The 16,583-nt window shown below is 38.0% G+C and overlaps 1 protein-coding gene across 1 annotated transcript in view; it reads left to right on the top strand.

The window, feature by feature from the left end:
• Positions 1 to 15,835, top strand: part of EFCAB11 (EF-hand calcium binding domain 11) — a 67,782-nt gene extending 51,947 nt beyond the window's left edge. The window contains 1 exon segment of the mRNA XM_074586816.1: positions 15,706 to 15,835. Coding sequence (XP_074442917.1) covers positions 15,706 to 15,835 — 130 coding nt within the window.
• Positions 15,836 to 16,583: the final 748 nt, after the last annotated feature.

Raw genomic sequence — 16,583 nt, 5'->3', positions numbered from 1 at the left:
TTTTTTATATCGCCTTAAAATATTACTCTCTAATAAAATTTAAATGGAATTACTAAAAGTGCCTAACACACACATTACTTTCTGGGTCTGTTAGGCATTTACAGTTTTGTCTCACTGAAAATAAATTACACTTTGGTCCTCAAACTTTTAAAGTGTTTTGGAAAGTTTTACATTACCTCTTAATATTTTGCTTTTTTCCTAAAGGTTTCTAAAACACGTTGCTCAGATGTATTTCTTTTAGAAATCAGATTAATCGCCACTGACATGGAATATCCTGGTTCATGTAAGATATGCACTGCCACTACATTTGGAAGAAGCTGCAAATGCTCTTCTACTCAGATATTTATACGTACTTTATTATCTTTGTAGCTGAGTCATTTCCAGAACAAATAGGGGTAACACTTAAGCGTGATTCTGTTTTTCTTCATTGTCTCCTATTAGAGCAAACAAAAACTTGTTAGATTTTTGTGAATTTGTTTCAAACTGCTGTATTATTATTACAAAAGAACTAGTTATTGAGATTTAGATCCAAAGAGCACATCTTGTACTCAATAGCAAGTGATGATGCTTTAGATGTTATGAGCATTTGTTCAACTGCTTCAGACTATTCTCTGTCAAAGCTCTATCTACAGCACAAAATAAGCTTTGTCCTTAATGGGACAGCGCTGCAGGTTCTCAGTTGATACTTTAGGTATTCTGTTCCTCCGCTATTGGACACCTTAAAGATAATGACAAAGACATAAAACTTCGCTCAGTATTTTACAGAAGCTAGCGTAAGATGAAAGCAGATTTGATGTGCTTATAGTACCCTGGGTTGCAGCGGAAATGTGCTGCTGTGTTCTGTACTATTTTGAGTTTCCTAAGGGCTAATGGCTTCGTGCCCAGGATATTGCATTGCCGTAGTCCAGCTGAAAGGTGACAAAGGAATGTATTACAGAGGCCAAAACATCAACAGTAAAGACAGGATGCATTCTTGTACCACTTTTAGAGTTATTGTCAGAGAGAGAAGCCCAGGATCAGTTCTAAATTATAGACTGACTTGCCTAAATGGGGTCGTGTAACATCAGCCAGGAGGTACTTCACTGTGCCACAAGCTCCTTAAAGTGTTTCTTTCTGCCACCAAGTGTAACTTACCTTTTTCTGAGTTTCTGCTTCCACCTTCTGCTTTTTATTCCTGAGCTCAAGTACTGAGGCAGTTTGGTGACATTGTGTTACAGTAAGCAATACAATATGATAAAAGGGTGGAATTTTGTAATGCCTACATAGGGTTTTCTCTGGAGTTCATGAGACCTTTCCAGTTCTTTCAGTCTCTGTGTCTATATTTTAAATAAGGTTGAAAAAAAAGGGAACAGTGAGGTACATTTTTCTACTGCTCCTCTCTGGTTATGGTTCTCTTGAAATAAACTGTTTCAAAACAGTCAGCCTCTTTTACACACAGTTCATAGTTCATTAGTTATGTCAAATGCTGTAGAGAGGTTGAAAAAAAGGAGCAGGGATGACTACGGTGCTCATAGTGTGGATTGTCTGACAGAGATGGTAATGCTCTTTCTATCCCAGGTCCTGCAGTAAGTCCAGATCATGACAGGTGATTGGTAGTATCCAGTTGAAAGTGTAAGCAACAAGAATATAATAATCAAGATCTAGCAAGAACATCTTTTGAATGTGACATTGGATTCAGATACATGTGTGTAGTGCTTCCACGTCAGGGTGCTGTCTTAGCTTGTGAAGCCCAAAGCATAAACTTTGCTGCAGCATGGCAGCTGCACACAGATGAGCAGATGTGCATTTGAAAGCATGAGAAATAAGCAGGCTGTTCATGAAAGATAAACATTTAAGAGTGTGAGAAAATTGCATCGTTCATCAAGGAAGACATTTGCCACTTCTTTCAAAGTTTGCATCATGGGTTTGCAGTTTTGGACAAATAGGAGAGCTCAAGTTACCACTTCTCAGCCTATTCATGTGCCCATGACCTTCAATACTAAACTTTCAGTCTTTTTGGAAAGATAGCATCCTGTATCACGGAGTATCTACTTTATCCATGCTAGAACATAGTTTCAAGAATGACTTAGAAGAATGAGTATTGTAATGTTTTTTTCCAACTTTTCCAACGTATGCATTTTATTTGAAACTTTTCAGGTCTGATCCTACCTAGCTTGCAAGATCTGAGAGTGCAGCTTTAAATGGTAAGAAAACCAGGAAATATATATATGTGTGTGTGTGTGTTTTTTTCCCTGCAGTCTGCAAGTTAGCCGGAGAATAGTAGTATTCTTTTTCAGTATTAGAATAAAAAATGTTAAGATATGAAGGAGGCAAAAATTAGACACCATCTAGTTACATTGAATTGAGTTGCTTGATAGTGTTTAACTATTTGCACTGCTCCAGGGAATGCAGGGAGACTGCAGGTGACCGTCTGCTCCAACTGGAGCTTTAGGTGGGTACAATGCTGCCCTCTGCTTCTACTAAACCTGGGTGAACAAGAGTGAAGAATTGTCACACAGGGCATCCTTGGCTAAGCAAAGTGATGTCTCATGAGCCATCTCAAAGATTCAGTAGCTCTGGAAAGCAGGGTGACCATTTGCCACCTGGAGTTTAAGGAAGTTTTAACCTAAGTTCCAATTTAGACAGCACTTGGATGGGCTAGTACTCACCTACTGTGACTAGTTTTTTCATGTCTTCTTTTTTAGGTATAAGCTCATTCTTTCCAGGTTTTGTCTTCTGTATTTTATATTTCCTTGTTAAATGAGACCTCAAGCCTGATTGGGACTTTTAGGTAACAGAAAAATGAATATTAATGACAAAGAATAGTTAAATATGTTAGCCACAAAGTTAGGTATTTCATGTTTTCAAATAAATCCGTTCAGAGGAGATAAAAGGATGAAAATATCGAATATATTAGATATATCTAAAGCCTTGATTTTTTAAACTCCCTTTTTTCCTCATTTGACGAGTTACTACTATGGAGACAATAGCCAATCTCTGAGTCAGCCTCAGTGCTTTTACCGAGTAATTAAAGGCAGAATTAGTAGCTCTAAAGTTAGGTGTCTAGTCCTCAGCAAGTATGATGGTTTTAAAGCAGTTACACTTAGTAAAACAGGAGGAGATGAGGGATTATCTGAATGTTTGACATATGTATAGTGATTAAGATTTTTTAAAGATGCTAGCTTGAATATTTGTAGATTACAGGCTGTATAATTCAACTCATTTTTGCCTAAACATTTTTGTTTTATTCTTCAGTTTGTCCCTTCTTAGCCTTTGTCACTTGTTCTTGTTCCCTAGCCCATTGATATTAAGTATTATCTCTATGGAGGTACACTATGGTCATGTCAACAGCATCTGATGGAAGTGAAGGATCTGAATTCCTTTGGGCAATTCCTGTTTCCAAAGGATTTTTTGACAGGTTAGGTTTCTGCATCGTATGATGTTTTAAGTTTTCTTTTCAAAAAACAGACACCAGGGTTGAATGCAGTATTCCAATATTGGTGTTATCCAAGGCATTGTGCATCTGCAGCATAAATAACACTTCTCCCTTATTTGTGTAACTAAAAATGGGTTCACTCTTTATGTCTTGACTGCTCCTTAAAAGTGCAAGCTGGGTTGCTTTTCCACTAAGATTTCAGAGCTCTTTATGATCATCTTTCTATGATAAACCTCCCATTGGGGATATAATCTGCATTTCTTTTTCCTAGGCTTCCAGTTTTGACTCTGCAAAAAGTGATTTTGTTTGAACAGGCAAGCTTAATGCATAATTCAGACTGTTGTATTCAGTTACCATGTCTTCCACATTACATACTATTGCATCATTCTCTGAATCACCCATAAATTATTATTTATAAACATAATATTCCATAACATTATATCATTTTTTAATGATTATGTGCTATATTACACATTAAATATTACCTATTATGTATTATATCATATATTACATATTATGTGGTATATAGAATCATAGAATCATAGAATGGTTTGGGTTGGAAGGGACCTTAAAGGTCATCTAGTTCCAACCCCCTGCCATGGGCAGGGACACCTCCCGTTAGACCAGGTTCCTCAAAGTCCCATCCAACCTGGCCTTGAACACTTCAGGGAAGGGCAACCTGTTCCAGTGTCTCACCACCCTGACAGTAAAGAAATTCTTCCTCATATGTAACCTAAATCTCCGCTCTTTCAGTTTAAAACTGTTACCCCTCATCCTATTGCTACACTCCCTGATAAAGAGTCCCTCCCCATCTTTCCTGTAGGCCCCCTTTAAGTACTGGAAGGCTGCTATAAGGTCTTCCCAGAGCCTTCTCCAGGCTGAGCAACCCCAACTCTCTTAGCCTGTCTTCATAGGAAAGGTGCTCTAGCCTTCTGATGATCTTCATGGCCCTCCTCTGGACTCGCTCCAACAGGTCCGTGTCTTTCCTATACTGAGGACTCCAGAGCTGGATGCAGTACTCCAGGTGGGGTCTCACCAAAGCGGAGTAGAGGAACAGGATAATATATAATTATATTATTATATATTATTACAATATATATCATAGATTATAAGTTCTACTTAATTCCAAATCAGGGACGAAAATTTTATTAATGATGTTGTTCCTACAACCGCTCAGTAAATAAATCCACCAGAATCACACACGTTTGGTAGTGATTCCTAACGGCAGTTCTTTCTTGAGCTCCGAAAGAGATTTCTTAATCCACTTATGAAACCTGGAGATCCTTGTAGATTTCAGTAGATTTCTTTTATGGGGTAGAAGCTTAAGAACAAGCAGTAGAAAAGATTGACATAAGCAAGGATTGTTTATATTCAAAGAGTAAAATATTTTTCCTAAGTGAAAGAGAGTGAGAAGATGTGAGAAGAGAAGGTCAGAGGTAGTTTGCTTGCTGAGAGGCATTCAGAGAAATGAACTGTAGAGTTACTCTACCTAAGTACCACTACTAGCCCAATGGGATCAACATGAATAATAAAGACTTCAGAAAACAGAACCAGTTAAGAAAGAAGGGACAAAATTTGGCAGGACTAGGGTGTCCCAGACTATCTCCATTGTTCAGAGAGAATAAAACTGGGGAAAGCATACATTATATTGCAGGTAGGAAACGGGGCATCAAGAAGGAAGCATATTACAGTTATTGACAGCAGTACCCAGGCAGCACACTCAGAGAGAGAAGAAACAACTGAAGGTAGTATATTGTTGTTGCAGTTCTCCTCTCAGTAATTCATTTGGTCTCCACTTTTAAAAAGAATTTAAAAAAACCTGAACAGCATTGAAGTAAAGTGAAGTGCACTTCTACCTTCATAGTAATATAATTCTATGACAATTTAAATGCTTCCTTAAGCTCTCCTACCTAACTGAAACTTCTGACTGCTGGTACTCCAATAGCATGTCCTGTTTCAGGAAAAATAACCAGGGGCATATTCATAACTCTTCTGCATCTACTAAAGATCAGAATGGCTTTTCTCAACACTTGGTTTTTTAAAGAAGTGAAATTAATATGCACATTAGTAAGAAAACATCTGTGGAGCTCTGCAGGAATCCCGTCAACAAGGAAGCAAGCAGGGTGAATAGAAAGAACCAGCTGGTTAATCAGAAGAGAAGGCAGCTTGTTGAAGAAGCTGTCATCCTTCAATCTTCAATTGGTGGGTCATTTTGTCCTCAGCAGGTACTCCTTCCATGAAGTGTAATTTTTACTCTCACTGCTCAATCAGTATGACAGCTTTTGTTTAAATGCAGTGAAAGTCTTGGCTCTGATTTAAATTATTCCCTGATGGTTTATTTAAAAATATGAAATAAATGTAATAGCAATAAAATTTGGATATAAAAGATATTATCAATTTTAAACTCTGGATGTGAGAACTTAAACTATTGAGATTATATACATGTGATCAATTTCTGCAGTTTCTAGCAATTGTTTTGAGGTTATTTGGTGGTTGTAGTTTTTTTCTGAATAATTGTCAAGTAGTGAGTTTCTTACTCGGAGCGATTCAAACTGTGAAATGAAATATTTCACCTGTTGTAGATGCACAGGTCTGTATGGTCATTGTATAGTTTAATGCATGTTCAGTGATATTTCTGCTTACTCTCTGGAATTACACTGTAATCATACGGAATATTTATATGAATCTGTTTGTTTCATAGGCTGGTACTTTGGAAAGTCTAAGAAAGTGTTCTGTTCTTTTCATTGCTGTTTCCATAAGCAGTTTGGATGGGGGATAAAAAGAAAGGCTTTTTCCAGTTAATACGGCTTATTTTTCTAGCATATGCTAGTTGCCTACTGGAGTCAATATTAATTTATAAAACTGTGACCAAATAGTAGGAAAACATGTTTAATAGACCTGTATTTGTAAACTGTCTTCTTTTTAGGGGGTTTTAATTATTATTTGTATTGTAACTCCCAAAGAAAGAAGTCAGGATTGAAGTTCTCAGATGGATAGTGAAGACATAAAAAAAAAATTCTGAGCCCCGTGTTCTTAACATTTAATCTGAGGAAAAGGACAGTAAAGAGTCAGTCCCGACTATGGCAGGCAGGCAACATGTTACCCTACAGATCTTTTGACATTGTTCAAGTTGCAAGGAATAAGTTAAAATAAGGGCCAACAGGATGAGCGCCAAGTATCGTTTACCCATATGACTTTGAAGCTCAGTGCATCAAGGAGGGTTGGGAGAACATTGTAATAAGTGTCTCTACAGAGCAAATGGATGTGGAAGAAAAGTATGTCAGTAATAGGGTTAAATAGAATTTGCATATAGTAGACAAATATAATTTGGAAAATTTTGTCACTGGGGTGCATGCAATGGATGATGAAGTTCTAATGGGAAATGTGGTTCCCTTGGAAATTGAATCCAAATTTTCTGACTGAGGCAGAGGAAACATAGTGTCAGAAATAGTAGAAGAGCAGTAAAAGAAGATCCCTGGATCACAAGGCAAGTTGCTTTTTTTCAGTACTTTTGCTCCTTTGAAAATACAAGTCAGATCAAAATTTAACATCATTTGATATTAGTGAAAAAGGCAATGGGGTTCTTAGGTGCCTTCTTAAGAAATCACCATGGGTTTCCTGCATAGGCTGGCTCCCCATGATGTTTGTATTAGATTTCCATAAATAATACAATGAGAAAAGTTATTTTAATAGAAAATGGGCTGTGGATTGTCAGAAGAGTGAAGGTAAGGCAGATATTCTTAGACCTGAATGTTGCCAGGAACTTAAGCATAAAAGAACTGTGCCCAGAAATACTCGCAAAAAGGACTCCGGGCCTAAATCATTCATAGCGAGCAATCCTGCTGGCCTCTGGTGTCTAAGATACAGCATTTGAAATGAAGAAAATATTTAATGTGACAATAAATGTATTGTGAGAGTTGCAAGGCAGTACTGCTGAATGGCTCGCAGTACTTAACAGCAGTTTGGATTCAATCTAGCATGGTAATTCAGGAAACTGCCCTCCTTATCACTACTCTGAAATAATTTAAAGAAAATGCACAACTTCTCTTTACTCACAGTATGCACCTAAATAATGAGATAGCAGGGAACTTGATATATATAGATTTTGGAGACTTAAGATAGAAGTATGTATGAATGCTTAATCTCATTTGTATCACTACAATAAATAGGGGAAAACCACTGCTATTTGGGAAATGTAAATTGCAGAGAAATCGTGATTGAAGACCCAGCCTGGTGTGCCTGGCATGCTTTTGTCTCTAATTCAGGAGCACTAGTATATTACATATATATAATATTGCTAAGTCTTTCGTTGTGGACAAAAAAATATGGACAATTAAGAAAATCACTCTAGTTCATGGACTATTACAGAAATAAGTTACTTATACATGTGGTATATCTCATTACATCATCATCTGCTCTGAGAAAGTGGTTGCTATAAAGCAATGCATAAAAGGCCATGCATTATGCCTCCACATGTAGGCGTTTGATAAATTGCAACTGTGTAGGGAAAGTCTAGACCCCTGTAACTTGTTGTTTCTTATAATAACTCAGTTAACTGGAAAATACAAGTCTTTGGAAACAACTACTTAAAATTACTCAAATTTCTAACTTATGTTTATTTGTAAACAGAAAGTAGTCTTTTTATATTTAGTTACGGTAACTGTTAATGCTGTTTTACCCAAACTTAAATGTGTCATTAGTGTTTTTAAGTCATACATTAGACAATAAATTATTTGGAAAGTCAAGTAGCCATTTCTATCATAAAAGTGATATAGATATAGGTATAGGTATAGATAAAGAAATACTGGTTTGGGGGGGGGCGGTTTGAGCAGTAACCAAAGTGAATCCGTGTTCATGTAGAATGCTGTGAGAAGGAACCTTAAAGTTTTCATTCTCAGTGGCATATCCCATATGTTATATTTCTTTTCCTGCATTTCATTTATGTGCTACATCTGGTGTTTTCTCCTCACTGATCTCTATGAAAACTTCTGCCTGCATAAAATAGATTAAATGAAAACTTCCTTCCCATGCATTAACTTCAGTTCTTTCAAAGTCAAAGTGAGGACCATCCGTCTTTAGTAGTATGATTAATGATCTCTAAGGATGTTTACATAGTAGAGAAATTTAAGCTAGTTTTAAGCCACCTTCTTCACTTGCATATATCTGATATATGGCCCTGGCATCAGAGATCTGAGCAGAGCTTAATTTATCCTGGCTCTTATTCAGCTTTGGGGGCTTGTCCTACTGAGCTAACTGGTTGAAAGCCAACTCAATGGCAGTCTCTGCTGGCTCTGCGGTGCATTCACTACTCCTTTTTTTTTAAGTAATAGAAATGATTGCTTAATTCTCTGATTTACTGCTTAGGACAGATACCGAATTATGTAGAGACATACTGGGTAGAATTAAAATCTTTGATCTATATTTTTGCATGCTTTGGACAGATATGATGGATTAATAAAAAAAAAGTATAAATCAGATAGATACAGTATATTTCAGATTGTGTGCCTACTTCAAGAGGTAGTGCTTATGTGAGAATCTTTCCATACAAAAAAGAAGAAATATTATGGACAAATTCCATCTTTGTTTTTATCTCAGGAATTACAAGATCTGATCATATGTAAATTGTTGTGGGGTTAGTTGGGAAAAAGCTTAAGTGACTGATTAATATATACAGCTATTTATAAAATAAAAGGCTAGGCTGTATTTGCATGTGGATAGTTTTCTGGTAGGTACTCATTTCAGTGAATTAATAAACATGAAACTTCAAGAGGCAACTTATATTAAACATTAGTCTTTTAGGTTATTCATTTACTCTACTCAGACTTACGGTTAAAATATTCCTGTCAGAAGGAAAGTGCCATTTATCTAATCCAGTTTCCTATGAAAATACACTTACGTGATTTTGGGAGTCTTCAATTACCTAATTGTATAAGAGAATAATTTATATCTCACAGTCAGTAACTTGTGATGCTGATTATTACTCAATTTTCAGTGAAAGATCAGACAATCTACCCGAGGCACTACATACCTTGAAATACCTATATATATTTTACTAACAGCGTTAAATGAACACTGACCTGTGAAATAAAGATCAATATGCTGTGACATATTATTTTCATAATCACAAGGATGAATATATCATTTGCTTCAGCTAGATGAAAATGAAAATTTAACACTCCAAGGCCATTCTTGCTTTCAGATTACTTTTGGCAAGGTTCCAAAAATCTGTAACATTTAAATAAATGTAGTGTTTCTTCAGATTACAGCAGCTAACTACTTACCAGTTTATTTGTCGTTTATTTATCCCCCAATGTATCTTGCTAGTGTCTGCTGAAAGGTTGTTCAGAAAATGATCCTTAATTCAAAGAGTCATTTAGAGGCTTTCAGGGCGTTGAACAAACACCATGTAAAGTTGAGGGCCATTTTTCAAGAGCAGCTTCCAAACAGGCACACGTAGTGAATATAAACATTAAAGGTGTGATTTATGCCCCTAACTCAGATACTTTGTGTGAAATCCTTGCCTCCTGCAAATTAATGGCAAAACTTCCATTAACTTCAGTTTAGCCAGGTTGTCAGCACTAACTTCTAAAACATTCATGAAGTGATCTTCCAGAATTAACTTCCGAGAATACATCAGAATATTAAAAAAATAGATTTTGTTATTTGATTATTATACATTCTCTCAGGTATTTAAATCTGTACATTTACTTTGAATGAACTAATGTACTTGCAAGTAGCACAGGTTATAATAATAATTACTGTCATTAAAATAAGCTTTTTGTTAGAAAATACTTCAATGGTTGGTCTTTAAAAAAAGATCCCTTTTATGCACCTTTTGATACATACAGTAACTGAGAAGGGTTCTTACATTGTAGGGAGTACCAAATGACTTGCAGTTTCAAAACCAATAAGATGCAGTACTTAATCATAGAGCAGGTGTTCAAACCACGGGCTTCACGTTGGTTCAAAAAGCTGTTAAAAAATCCATGCAAGAAATATACATCACAAATAATTACATGCAGACACACATATGCAGTTTAGGAAACTCCTGAACATAGAGAGAATACACCAAGGGAGGGGAAACCAAGGAAGTATCACTTCCGATGTCCCTGGGTAAGTTACCTCAGTAGCTCATCAACCTCACTTAAACAAACAAACAAACCAACCACCTTATTTAAGTTATATGTTTTTCTAGCTTTGGCCTCAACTTGTGCCAATCATCATGTCTTTCCTTGTAAGCTTACAGAGATATTTACTATCCACAATATTTTCTGTAGAGAGATACTTATGGTCTTGATTTGTTTGGATCAGTTCTCCAGTCTTTTCTTGAACATAGTATTTTAATGTATAGTTACAAGGCATATTTTACAGAACTCTTATAATTACTGATAATTAGTTATTTTCTCAATTCTTTTAAGTTCCTCAGTATCCTTTTTGATGTGTGGGCACCAGAAAGTAGACATACTATTTCTTTCATAATTTTCCTAACACTGTATTCAGAAATATAATCAGTCTTGTATTTGTTTTAGATATTATCGTAGTAGGAGTCTGTTATAGACCGCCCAATCAGGATGAGGAGGCAGATGAAATATTCTATAAACGGCTGGGAGAAGTCTCAAGATCGCGAGCTCTTGTCCTCGTGGGGGACTTCAATTTGCCGGACATCTGCTGGGAATACAATACAGCAGGGAGGGAACAGTCTAGAAGGTTCCTGGAATGTGCTGGGGATAACTTCCTGACACAGCTAGTGAGAGAGCCAACTAGGGAAGGTGCCCTGCTGGATCTGTTGTTTGTAAATAGGGAAGGTCTTGTGGGGGATGTGAAGGTTGGAGGCTGTCTTGGGAACAGTGACCATGAAATGATAGAGTTTTCAATTCTGCGAGAAGCAAGGAGAGGGGTCAGTAGAACTGCTACCTTGGACTTCCGGAGGGCGGACTTTGGGCTTTTCAGGAGCCTGGTTGACAAAGTCCCCTGGGAGGCAGTCCTCCAGGGCAAAGGAGCCCAGGAAGCCTGGATGATTTTCAAGAAGGAAGTCTTAAAGGCGCAGGAGCAGGCTGTCCCCATGTGCCAGAAGACAAGCCGTCGGGGAAAAAGGCCGGCCTGGCTAAACAGGGAGCTAGTGTTACAACTTAGGGAAAAAAAGAGGCTCTATGGCCTCTGGAAGGAAGGGCAGGCCACTCAAGAGGACTACAAAGAGGTAGTGAAGCTATGTAGGGAAAAAATCAGGAGGGCTAAAGCCCAGCTGGAGCTAAACCTGGCTTCTGTTGTCAAGGACAACAAAAAAAGCTTCTATAAATATATTAGCAATAGGAAGAGGAATAAGGATTATCTCTGTCCTCTAGTAGATGGGGCTGGCAACATAGTGACCAAGGATGAGGAAAAGGCTGAGGTACTTAATGAAGTCTTTGCCTCAGTCTTCAGCAGTAGGACCAGTTGTTCCCTGAGCACCCAGACCCCTGAACTAGAAGACAGGGATGGGGAGCAGAATGAAGCCCCTCTAATCCAAAGGGAAATGGTGAGGGACCTGCTTCAGCACCTGGAGGTGCACAAATCTATGGGGCCGGATGGGATCCACCCAAGGGTATTGAAAGAGCTGGCGGAGGTGCTCGCCAGGCCACTTGGTATCATTTATGAGCAGTCCTGGACAACCGGGGAGGTCCCAGCTGACTGGAGGTTAGCAAATGTGACACCCATCCACAAGAAGGGCCGGAAGGAGGATCCGGGGAACTACAGGCCAGTCAGTCTGACCTCGGTGCCTGGGAAGGTCATGGAGCAGATCCTCCTCAGTGCCATTACACGGCACATGCAGGAGAACAGGGTGATCAGGCCCAGTCAGCATGGGTTTGTGAAGGGCAGGTCATGCCTATCAAACCTAATATCCTTCTATGATAAGGTGACCCACTTAGTGGATGAGGGAAAAGCTGTGGATGTTATCTACTTGGATTTTTGCAAAGCTTTTGACACTGTTTCCCACAGCATTCTCCTGGAGAAACTGGCTGCTCATGGCCTGGACAGGTGCACTCTTCGCTGGGTAAAAAACTGGCTGGATGGCCGTGCCCAGAGAGTGGTGGTAAATGGAGTTAAATCCAGTTGGTGTCCAGTCACAAGTGGTGTCCCCCAGGGTTCGGTGCTGGGGCCGGTTCTCTTTAATATCTTTATCAATGATCTGGATGAAGGGATTGAATGCACCCTCAGTAAGTTCGCAGATGACACTAAACTGGGCGGGCGTGTTGATCTGCTTGAGGGTAGGTTGGCTCTGCAGAGGGATCTGGACAGGCTGGACCGATGGGCTGAGACCAATGGTATGAGGTTCAACAAGGCCAAATGCCGGGTCCTGCACTTGGGACACAACAACCCCGTGCAGCGCTACAGGATTGGGGCAGAGTGGCTTGAAAGCAGCCCGGCAGAAAAGGACCTGGGGGTGTTGGTTGACAGCCGGCTGAATATGAGCCAGCAGTGTGCCCAGGTGGCCAAGAAGGCGAACAGCATCCTAGCCTGTATCAGGAATAGTGTGGTGAGCCGGACTAGGGAAGTGATCATCCCCCTGTACTCGGCACTGGTGAGGCCCCACCTCGAGTACTGCGTTCAGTTTTGGGCCCCTCGCTACAAGAGGGACATTGAGGTGTTGGAGCGTGTCCAGAGAAGGGCTACAAAGCTGGTGAGGGACCTGGAGGACAAACCTTATGAGGAACGACTGAGGGAGCTGGGGTTGTTTAGCCTGGAGAAGAGGAGGCTGAGGGGAGACCTTATCGCCCTCTACAACTACCTGAAAGGAGGTTGTAGAGAGATGGGGGCTGACCTCTTCTCCCTGGTGACAAGTGATAGGACGAGGGGAAACGGGTTCAAGTTACGTCAGGGGAGGTTTAGATTAGATATTAGGAGACATTTTTTCACTGAAAGGGTTATTAAACATTGGAATAGGTTGCCCAGGGAGGTGGTGGATTCACCATCTCTGGAGGTGTTTAAAAAAAGAGTAGATGGGGCACTGAGGGACATGGTTTAGAAGTGGCTCTTGTCAGGGTAGGCTAAAGGTTGGACTCGATGATCTTAAAGGTCCCTTCCAACCTCAACAATTCTATGATTCTATGATTCTATGATTATCCTGCTTATACATTCAAGGATCATATTCACCTTCTTATGTAAAGTACCACAGTAAGAGATAATCTTCATTTGATTACTTTCTATGACTTCTCAGTCCTTTTCAGTCACTGCTTTCCAGGACAGCATCTCCATTTTGTAGTTATGACCTGCATTCATCCTTCACTGGTGAATAAGTTTGCATTTCTTTGTATTATAACATGCATTGTTTGAAAGGCTCCCTCTCACCAAGAAACCGAGTGACTGGTCCATCTCCAGCTATCATGTTGTCCCTAAAGACTTCATTAAGGGTGACCATCCTCTTAAATTTGTCCGTACCTGAGAAGCAATAGAATATCATCATGTTCTAGTCTTAATCTCAAGCCAACAATGAGCTGAAGGAATTAATTTCATTTAAATATTTCCATAAGGACAGGCTGTCATTTTGTATGTTTATGGCCATGTAAGGTTCAATCATTGCACGATGAGAACTGAACTTTGTCTGACCAAGTCTACTTCACAAGAGGTTAGTAGTTCATTTGTAGCACAGTTAAGCACTAGTACAGATTGTTTATTGCCAAGAGATAAGAGGAATCTTACCAAATGACACTAAAAGTTCAGAAGAGGTGGGAAGTTGGTAGTCTAAGGGATTCCTGAAAAAGATGAAGATTAATAATTTTTATTGAAGGGGAGAATAATCACATTTTAGTCTAAATAGTTCTTCTTCAGGGAAAGGGGAAGCGCATATTCCAAATTAAGATCCTCTTCTGTGAAGGCAAACTTAAAGATGTAGTATTTTTTTCAGAAGAAATCTTTCTTTGGTCCCATGATTTCATAGTCATTGATGTCTTGAAAGCTGGATAAACTAGAGAAGCTGCTTGCAACTAAGGTAGGAATAGGCAGATGTAAGCATTTTTTTTCTTTTATCAGCCTTTGTAACCTTTGTAATGTGTTTCTGTATTTGAAGCTGTTGTAAATAAATTATTTTCTTTTACCTTTACCAGGCTTTTCTGAAGAGTGCGTTTAGAATAAGTGTCAAACAGGACATCCTATCCCTTTGTGTAAGGCTTTCTTTAGAACTGAATTACTTTACTAGTTCTTCAGGGTATAGATTCTCTGAAATTTCCAAGGCATTTCAAAGGATAATAAGAGGTGTCTCTGCTAAACAGAATGGATTATTTTAAAATTTTCAGTTTCATCTATGTAGAGGATGCATCCCATTTTGCATGCTGCAAGATGGTAGGGAGACTACCATTGAACACTGACGGTGATGGCAAAGTTTGAAGCACTACAATCATACCAGTCTTTGTGTCATCTGTAAATTTTATCAGTAACAATCATAAATTTTATTCCAGATTATTAATAAAATTATGGACTGCACATTGGTATAAACCAATCAAATGTTTTCCTAGATGATGAGTGAATGTTGAGATCCAACAATGAATCAGTTTTTGAATTATTTAATTTTAACTTTTGTATGTGTTGTATTTCTAGTTAGAAAGCTAGGCAGAACTAAGACAAATACTTTATAGAATACTATTTTGTCAGCCTAATTTATAATTGCATCAAATAATTTTGCAAAGTGTATTTGATAAAACCTAGCCCTGTGTGTTAATGGCATTAATTGAATTGCCATCTTCTATCAGCTTATATCGTGGAAACAAATATTAAGAGTATTGGAATATCCGCTTTAGCATATACTAACATACAAATTAGCACTTTTTTCTTACAACCACAAAGAGTAGGTCTTCTGTTAACATAATCTTTGTTTCAAAATAATCTGCTTGCAGCATGGGCAATTCAGGAAATTTTAAATATAAGTTTGCAGTGTTTCGGGTTGCATGTTGTGTCATGGAACTTTGAAGATCTCTGTCACAGGTGACTGAATTTGGAGAATTAGGGATGAGGTGTAAGAACTAAATCTGTGCTAAATGTGCTGTATTTGCACAAGTCATATTGCAATTAAATTTTAGCTCCCGTTGAATACACATATTGGTACTTGTTCTTCTTTTTAAAGAGCTTTGAGATCCTTGTATGAGATGTACTACACAAAAAAGCCTTTTTTAGTTCATTAATTCTTTGTATGGAGTTTGAATTTTAGGACAGAAGCTCTTCAAAAACAATATTGGTGTTGGATATCTACAACTAAGTATAATGTCTGTTTTACATAATGTCTTTTGGGTTTTAAATACCAATTCTCTTTTCTTTTACAGAGAAGTCGATCAGGATTCTGATGGCCGCATCAGCTTCAAAGAGTTTGAATCTGCAATGAAGTATGGACAAGATGAAGTATCACCAGTGTACTTTGCCTACAGAATATTCTCTGGTGGAAAGACAAAGTGAAAACTTCAGATCTCAAGATACTTAAAAATCAATGAAACTTCATTTGTTTCAGCCAGCATTTTAAGAACTTTGACTGTAAGTGTAGCTCTGAAGAACAGCCTTTGAAGCTTTACTGTTGACAAGTTGGGTGTATTAATTTACATGTGTATGTGTGTGTAGAATACTTAAAATATTTGAAATCTCAATTGATTCCCAATCACCCTAGTTAGGAACTGCAATTGTGTACTTCTTGACTTAATAGATGAAAAAGAAGCAATTCTTATTTCCAGTTACTGTGAAATTTATTTGTTCACTTTTTCAACAGCCCTTTGTTGACAGACCAAAATATCTCACATGTATAGAAAGTGATTAAATTTATGGCAGATAGATAATGCCTGTTTTTTTTCAAATTGGTAGTATATTTGAAACAATAATTTTCCTTTATTGTTTCACTTTCATATATTGTTCTTTTTTATGTATTACGCATTATTTTTAATTTAGCAGGTATTGGTTAATTAGTTACATGATTTAATTCTGAACAATTATCAAGAACTGTGTATGTAAGGAAGTAAAGTAAGCATAAATACTAAGCTTTTTTTTTTTTAAACGGAGATAAGAACAAAGCTTTAAAGTGTACACCATGGAGCTCAGTCTGGCAGGCTGAAAACAGTGTGTATTCAAACTCTCAGCTGACTTTTAGGTAGAATTTGGATATATGTACTTTAGCTAGATCAGAGAATTTTCCAAGAGTTGACGGGAAGTATAAGGT

This window comes from Larus michahellis, chromosome 4, assembly GCF_964199755.1.
Source record: "Larus michahellis chromosome 4, bLarMic1.1, whole genome shotgun sequence".
NCBI lineage: Eukaryota > Metazoa > Chordata > Aves > Charadriiformes > Laridae > Larus > Larus michahellis.
Note: the sequence above shows the minus strand (reverse complement) of the source record. Positions and strands in the feature narration are given on the sequence as shown.